This window comes from Cynoglossus semilaevis, chromosome 1 (genome assembly GCF_000523025.1).
Source record: "Cynoglossus semilaevis isolate Cse_v1.0 chromosome 1, Cse_v1.0, whole genome shotgun sequence".
In the NCBI taxonomy this organism is placed as follows: Eukaryota; Metazoa; Chordata; class Actinopteri; order Pleuronectiformes; family Cynoglossidae; genus Cynoglossus; species Cynoglossus semilaevis.
Genome location: NC_024307.1, coordinates 7,544,544 through 7,553,128, shown reverse-complemented (window position 1 = coordinate 7,553,128; position 8,585 = coordinate 7,544,544). Strand labels below are relative to the sequence as shown.

Below are 8,585 nucleotides of genomic sequence, written 5' to 3'. Positions count from 1 at the left end.
CATTTTTGGTCAAAAACTAAGAAACTGATGAAAAATGTTCGTAAAAATTATTTTTCAAAACTGTATCTTTGCCTGCATGTTTCTCATAAAATTAGTGAACGTAGAGAACATTTTTACAAATTTTTCTGTTTAAAACTTTTTGTCAAAATGTCAGTTTTTCATGTCATTTTTGGTCAAAAACTAAGAAATTTTGACAAAAACTTCAGTAAAATTATTTTTCAAAACTGTATCTTTGCCTGCATGTTTCTCATAAAATTAGTGGTTGTAGAAAACATTTTTACATTTTTTTCTTTTTAAAACGTTTTGTCAAAATGTCAGTTTTTCATGTCGTTTTTGGTCAAAAACTAAGAAATTTTGACAAAAACTTCAGTAAAATTATTTTTCAAAATTGTATCTTTGCAAGCATGTTTCTCATAAAATTAGTGGTTGTAGAAAAGATTTTTACATTTTTTTCTTTTTAAAACGTTTTGTCAAAATGTCAGTTTTTCATGTCATTTTTGGTCAAAAACGAAGAAATTTTGACAAAAACTTTAGTAAAATTATTTTTCAAAATTGTATCTTTGCAAGCATGTTTCTCATAAAATTAGTGCACGTAGAGAACATTTTTACAAATTTTTCTGTTTAAAACATTTTGTCAAAACGTCAGTTTTTCATGTCAACTTTGTTTAAAAACTAAGACATTCTGACGAAAATTTTTTATAAAATTACTTTTGAAAATTGTATCTTTGCAAGCATGTTTCTCATAAAATTAGTGCACGTAGAGAGCATTTTTAGAAATTTTTCTGTCTAAAGCTTTTTGTCAAAATGTCAGATTTTCATGTCATTTTAGGTCAAATACTAAGACATTTTGACGAAAATGTTTGTACAATTATTTTTCAATATTGTATCTTTGCCTGTATGTTTCTCATAAAATTAGTGCACGTAGAGAGCATTTTTAGAAATTTTTCTGTCTAAAGCTTTTTGTCAAAATGTCAGATTTTCATGTCATTTTAGGTCAAAAACCAAGAAATATTGATACAAATGTTTGTAAAATTATTTTTCAAAACTGTATCTTTGCCTGCATGTTTCTCATAAAATTGGTGCTTGTAGAGAACATTTTTAGAAATTCTTCTTTTTAAAATTTTCTGTCAAACTGTCAGATTTTCATGTCATTTTAGGTCAAATACTAAGACATTTTGACGAAAATGTTTGTACAATTATTTTTCAATATTGTATCTTTGCCTGTATGTTTCTCATAAAATTAGTGCACGTAGAGAACATTTTTACAAATTTTTCTCTTTAAAACTTTTTGTCAAAGTGACAGTATTTCATGTCGTTTTTGGTCAAAAACTAAGACATTTTGACAAAAACTTTAGTAAAATTATTTTTCAAAATTGTATCTTTGCCTGCATGGTTGTCATAAAATTAGTGAACGTAGAGAACATTTTTACAAATTTTTCTGTTTAAAACATTTTGTCAAAACGTCAGTTTTTCATGTCAACTTTGTTTAAAAACTAAGAAACTTTGGTGAAAATGTTTTGTAAAATTATTTTTCAAAATTGTATCTTTGCCTGCATGTTTGTCATAAAATTAGTGAACGTAGAGAACATTTTTACAAATTTTTCTCTTTAAAACTTTTTGTCAAAGTGACAGTATTTCATGTCGTTTTTGGTCAAAAACTAAGACATTTTGATGAAAATGTTTGTAAAATTATTTTTCAAAACTGTATCTTTGCCTGCATGTTTCTCATAAAATTGGTGCTTGTAGAGAACATTTTTAGAAATTCTTCTTTTTAAAACTTTTTGTCAAAACGTCAGATTTTCATGTCATTTTAGGTCAAATACTAAGACATTTTGACGAAAATGTTTGTACAATTATTTTTCAATATTGTATCTTTGCCTGTATGTTTCTCATAAAATTAGTGCACGTAGAAAACATTTTTACATTTTTTTCTTATTAAAACTTTTTGTCAAAATGTCAGTATTCCATGTCAGTTTTGGTCAAAAACTAAGACATTTTGATGAAAATGTTTGTAAAATTATTTTTCAAAACTGTATCTTTGCCTGCATGTTTCTCATAAAATTAGTGCACGTAGAGAGCATTTTTAGAAATTTTTCTGTCTAAAGCTTTTTGTCAAAATGTCAGATTTTCATGTCATTTTAGGTCAAAAACCAAGAAATATTGATACAAATGTTTGTAAAATTATTTTTCAAAACTGTATCTTTGCCTGCATGTTTCTCATAAAATTACGGCACGTACAGAACATTTTTAGAAATTCTTCTTTTTAAAATTTTCTGTCAAACTGTCAGATTTTCATGTCATTTTAGGTCAAAAACCAAGAAATATTGATACAAATGTTTGTAAAATTATTTTTCAAAACTGTATCTTTGCCTGCATGTTTCTCATAAAATTGGTGCTTGTAGAGAACATTTTTACAAATTTTTCTGTTTAAAACATTTTGTCAAAATGTCAGTTTTTCATGTCATTTTTGGTCAAAAACTAAGAAATTTTGACAAAAACGTTCGTAAAATTATTTTTCAAAATTGTATCTTTGCCTGCATATTTCTCATAAAATTAGTGCACGTAGAAAACATTTTTACATTTTTTTCTTATTAAAACTTTTTGTCAAAATGTCAGTATTCCATGTCAGTTTTGGTCAAAAACTAAGACATTTTGACAAAAACTTTAGTAAAATTATTTTTCAAAATTGTATCTTTGCCTGCATGGTTGTCATAAAATTAGTGAACGTAGAGAACATTTTTACAAATTTTTCTGTTTAAAACATTTTGTCAAAATGTCAGTTTTTCATGTCATTTTTGGTCAAAAACTAAGACATTTTGACAAAAACTTTAGTAAAATTATTTTTCAAAATTGTATCTTTGCCTGCATATTTCTCATAAAATTAGTGCACGTAGAAAACATTTTTACATTTTTTTCTTATTAAAACTTTTTGTCAAAATGTCAGTATTCCATGTCAGTTTTGGTCAAAAACTAAGACATTTTGATGAAAATGTTTGTAAAATTATTTTTCAAAACTGTATCTTTGCCTGCATGTTTCTCATAAAATTGGTGCTTGTAGAGAACATTTTTAGAAATTCTTCTTTTTAAAATTTTCTGTCAAACTGTCAGATTTTCATGTCATTTTAGGTCAAAAACCAAGAAATATTGATACAAATGTTTGTAAAATTATTTTTCAAAACTGTATCTTTGCCTGCATGTTTCTCATAAAATTGGTGCTTGTAGAGAACATTTTTAGAAATTCTTCTTTTTAAAATTTTCTGTCAAACTGTCAGATTTTCATGTCATTTTAGGTCAAATACTAAGACATTTTGACGAAAATGTTTGTAAAATTATTTTTCAAAACTGTATCTTTGCCTGCATGTTTCTCATAAAATTGGTGCTTGTAGAGAACATTTTTAGAAATTCTTCTTTTTAAAACTTTCTGTCAAACTGTCAGATTTTCATGTCATTTTAGGTCAAATACTAAGACATTTTGACGAAAATGTTTGTAAAATTATTTTTCAATATTGTATCTTTGCCTGTATGTTTCTCATAAAATTAGTGCACGTAGAGAACATTTTTAGAAATTTTTCTGTCTAAAGCTTTTTGTCAAAATGTCAGATTTTCATGTCATTTTAGGTCAAAAACCAAGAAATATTGATACAAATGTTTGTAAAATTATTTTTCAAAATGGTATATTTGCCTGCATGTTTCTCATAAAATTAGTGCACGTAGAAAATATTTTTAGAATTTTTGCTGTTTAAAACCTTTTGTCAAAATGTCAATTTTTCATGTCATTTTTGGTCAAAAACTAAGAAATTTTGATAAAAACTTTTCTCATAAAATTAGGGCATTCAGAAAACATTTTTGGAAAATTATTTTTATAAAATCTTCTGTCAAAATGTGAACTTTTTATGTCATTTTTGGTCAAAAATGAAACAATTTTGACAAAAAGTTTGGTAAGATTATTTTTCAAAATTGTATCTTTTACTGCATGTTTCTCATAAAATTAGGGCAGTTAAAGAATATTTTTAGAATTTTTGTTTTATAAAATTTTCTGTCAAAATGTGAACTCATTTTTTGTCAAAAAGTAATACATTTTGTTGAAGATATTTGCAACATTATTTTTTAAAAATGTATCTTTTACTGCATGTTTCTCATCAAATAAGAGTATTTAGAGAACATTTATTTTTGATGATGGTTTTTTTTAAATGTGAACTTTTTGTGTCATTTCTGGCCAAAAACTAATACATTTTGACAAAAAGCTTTGAAAACTGGAAAAGGAGGAGATAAGAATGTGGAAGTGTGTGTTTCCGTGTGTGCTGTTGTTTAACCTGCGAGCTAGTAAGGCATTCATCTCCTGCATCAGCCCCTCCCCTCCACCACCGCTGCTCCCACTAGACCGATTGGAATCGCTTTTCCCTCCAGAACCAGGCGAACTGCTTTCATCCTGTGGAGAAAGTTTAGAGGTAAAAGGATCATGTCCTGCTACAACAGGTATGACGACACTCAATACGAGACGGACTGGATCTACTCCACCACAGTGCTCACCCTGTGTACTTTACGTAGCTTGGCACCAGCCAATGCTGCCGCCAGCCCTGAGGGTTGGTGTTGGATGCCTGGAGGACCACCAGGAGGCCCCCCACCAGCAGGCAGGGGAGGGGGCATGGGAGGGGGCACAGCCATAGGAGGTGGTGGGCCTGGTGGTGGCGGAGGTGCTGGAGGACCAGCAAGGGGAGCTGGAGCTGAAGTTGGAGGAGGTGCCACAGAGAGCATGGCCGGGTGACCTGCGGAGACAGGAGGACCTGGGAGAGGCAGAACTTCAGATCAGACTTTTACACAACTTTTTCTGCAAATAGAATATTCACCAGAAAATGTTGAAATAGATATCTAAAATAAAGGTCAGAATTCTTAAATAATTTTGACTGAAATCTTCAAGTTATGAATGAAAGAAAATCAGCTTAATTTGGACTTTTTTCTCAAATTTTAAGTGAAAGAAGAGAAATTTAAAAAAATAATGTGGTTGTAACGTTTTCATTAAAAAGTACACAAAAACAAAAACAAAATAACTAATTTTCAGACAAAAGGACAAAGAGATTTCCACTCCACAACTTAATTCCTAGAAATTATTTCTTATACATCAGCAGCTTAATTATATTAGGGTAAGTAGAAATTATTACCTGCAGAGTTTCAACAATTGGCACAGAGGCAAATGTTATCACAAATTTATTTGGTGAACTTAAGAGACAGTTTGTTGTATAAAGACCCTAAGTCTGTTAAACAGTCAGTGAACGACAGACACGACAGACACAGTTGCTGAGAGCTAAACGGTGACCGTCCTGTGGTTAGACATAAGAGTGCAAACCACTGTATCACTGTAGAACAGCGGTCCCCAACTTTTTTTACACCACGGACCGGTTAAATGTCTGACATTTTTTTCACGGACCGGTCTTTAAGGTGTGTATATTAAGGTAATATAGAATGATTCGTCTCCAAGTGGCGAGGCAGTTTTGAAGGCTTCACCGCCTCATTAAAGAGCCGCTCGCCACGTATTATGCAGCGCAGGTTTGGTGAGAGGGAACAACTTGTTGCAATAAATCCATATTTTAAGCAGGACTCCTGCAATTGTGAGTTAAATGCAGCTACTTTTTCTTTGAAGATGCAGGTTTTTCTTCTGTCTCCTCATCGGCTCTTTTAACCTGCACTAAGAAAATTTCCACAGATATTTGGTTTTTATTCATGTCCTAGCGCGGGGTTGTCAATTTAGCGGTAATGTATTGTATTACCGGCCACAGCAGACCTTTTAAGAAGGGAGCAGATGTAGGTAAGACATTGCATTTGTAACTAGCTATTTAGAGTGTGTGTTTGAATGAAATAATTTTCTGTCAACACATGTAATTTAATTCACTATGTTGGTTCCATAGTGAAGTGGTTAGCACGCCTGTCCTTAGTTCAATTCCCAGAGGAACAACATGCTTGGCACCTGCCAGGGGCCGCCGTTGCAGCTGGTAACACAAGAATTTCCCAAATATGGGATAAATATTATCACAATTATTTTTTCATCTTCTTTGTCCCTTTTTCTGAAAAGTTAAGTTCTACATGCATTTTATTTGATTTTGTACCACAGTGTTTGAAAACAAGATTATTTGTTTTAAGTGTTCTTGATGTATTTTTTATTCATAGTCATATTCATATTTTTAGACATTAAGAGTAATTAAGTAGTTAGAGTAGTTATTTATTAAGCTGCTAATGACATGTTTACTATGTATTAGTGTCTGAGGTGTTTTTACACTCCTAAATAAAGATCAACTGAAAGACCAGTGTGGGGAATTGTTGTCTTTAAGGTGATGACGTTTTTCAGGATCATAAATTTGTCGATGCTGGTGGAACGACACGGATCTGTTGCATAAATTAAATTGAACCCACAGGACTCGCCCTGGACATAACTGAACTCATACAAACACATGTAGTAACATCTCTCAGCTGAGAGACTGCCTCCTCCTCTCTCCTCTCCTCCTTATACTTACTGCTGCTAGCCACAGGGACCTGCTGGGGGACAGGGGAGTGGGCCTCCTTGGGTAAGGCACCATCAGGCATAGCTGCGTAAGAAGGGGGTGAGGAGGAGGTGATGGTGGCTGTAAGGGGCTGGGCCTGTTGGTGGTACACCTGCTGCTGCTGTGGAGGTGGAGTTGGTGGAAGCTGTTGCAGATGCTGCTGAGGGTGGAGGCTGGGTGGATACTGGGGCTGGTGGGCTGTCAGAGGAGGCAGGGGTGTGGGTTCACAGTGCTGAGGCATGGGTGCTGGATGCTGAGAGTGAGGTGAGTAAGAGTTGTCTGGCTGGCCGTTGGAGTGGGGGTGAGGTGGGTGCTGGGCGTACTGCTGCTGAGCAGCACCCTGCGGGTCGAGAGATGGGTGCTTCATCCTGGTGCTCAGGGGTGGGAGTGGGTGGGCTACGGGCAGGACGGGCTGAGGGGGCAAGCCCTGCTTCACTGGCACGGCCATCATGACGGGAGGGGAAGAGGAGGGGGCCATCTGGGCGTACATCTGCTGTAAATGTGAGGCGGACCAGGTGCCGTGTTTGGGAGGCAGCATGAGGTCCTGCTGCTGCTGCTGCAGGAGCAGGTGTCGGGCAGCTGTGGGTGGAGACAGGGGGATCTGACGGACTTGTCGGCCCTGGGTGGTCACTCCTGCCTGCACTGGGGAAAAAGCTGAAGCGAGCGAGGTGGAGAGCTGGGAGGAGAGCTGGGCCTTGTCCCTAGCTGCTGCTAGCTCCTTCTCCTGAGAAGGAGAGGAGGAGGCAGAGGAGGAGGGGGGAGAGGAGGAGGCCACGCGGACATAGGCAGGTGGCAGTGTGCTAGCTCTGTACTGTCTGTACTCGGGTGGAGTGTCAGGGTGGATGGGGGGAGTGGAGACTTTATATTGGAGAGTGGAAACGACTGTGGCAGGCAGAGAATAAAAGACAGGGAGAGGGGGAGGGAGGGAGAGAGAGAGAGAGAGAGAGAGAGAGACAGAGACAGAGAGACAGAGAGAGAGGAGGAGATGCAAACAAAGAGGACAAAGGAGGGCCACAAACAAAAGAAAACAGAAAAGAGAAAAAATGTGAGAAGAATGAAAAGCAACCAACTGATCAACCAAGCAAGTTGAGATGAAAAAAAAAAATCAGGAGCAATCCAAAAAACTGAAGCAGTTGCAAATCAGAAATAAACAATCAAATTATCATAATAAAACAAAAGAAGAAGCAGCAGAATGCAACATGACTGAGCCAATGATCAGAAAGCATGTGGCATTTCCCCTCAACAGTAGCTGGAAGCAGGAGATGGCAGTGCAGCACGTGTTGCAGGGACGGGGGAGGGAGGGTCTCTGAAATCGGCACTGACAGCAGGAACGGAGGAGGATGTTTAAGTCTGAGTGTGGAGTTAAACAGCAGACTTGAACATTTACACATGGATTAAAAAAACAAACAAACATAAGGACGTAGGTACAAACTGAAGATGTAGCTACGGTGGGAACCACTTACACACTGAGGAAACCAGGCTGGGAAATCTCTGCTAGTTATTAATAGTTAATGGAATTAGATGTTTGACTTTGGTGACACAGTGTCACCGTGTGTGAACCAACACTGTACAAAACACTGTGCTGAGTAAACACTGACTCACTGACAGATAGAACATGTTATGAGGCTTTTTATTGACTTTGTCTTGAATGTGCTGTGAAGCGCATGTGTGTAAATACCGAGTGTTTGGTTTTGTGTGTGTGTGTGTGTTTAAATATAAGGGTGTGGAGTTTTTTTTCTTTTCGTAGCCTCACCTGATCCTGACGTCCGTCTCTCCCTCTCCTTGTGGGCTTGCATCTGATGCTGCTCCATCATCCTATAATTTACAACGACGTTAACTGCTCTTAAATCTGCTCTGAGATTCATCACACGTATCAAGAGCAGCTGACTCTGTGTAGATCAGTTATCACAACATGGATGGTCACAATGTTTGAGGGTCAGAAACTGCCACAGCTCAGGGCAGAAATGACCTTCAAATATCTTAATTTGACCTCACTTTGACAAAGTCTTTAAAAAAAAGGTACAAGGTAGAAAATAATTACTCTACATTCCA

At 35.9% G+C, this 8,585-nt stretch overlaps 1 protein-coding gene across 2 annotated transcripts in view; it reads right to left on the bottom strand.

Annotated features, from left to right (window-relative positions):
* Nucleotides 1–4,186: 4,186 nt before the first annotated feature.
* LOC103377579 (ena/VASP-like protein) overlaps nt 4,187–8,585 on the bottom strand; it is a 33,057-nt gene continuing 28,658 nt past the window's right edge. For both annotated transcript variants that reach the window (XM_025058189.1, XM_008308448.3), the window contains exons 5-8: nt 8,287–8,348; nt 6,507–7,415; nt 4,531–4,784; nt 4,187–4,429 (exon numbers count right to left, since the gene is read on the bottom strand). In XM_025058189.1, the coding sequence (XP_024913957.1) occupies nt 4,187–4,429; nt 4,531–4,784; nt 6,507–7,415; nt 8,287–8,348 (1,468 nt within the window). The remainder of the gene's footprint in view (nt 4,430–4,530; nt 4,785–6,506; nt 7,416–8,286; nt 8,349–8,585) is intronic.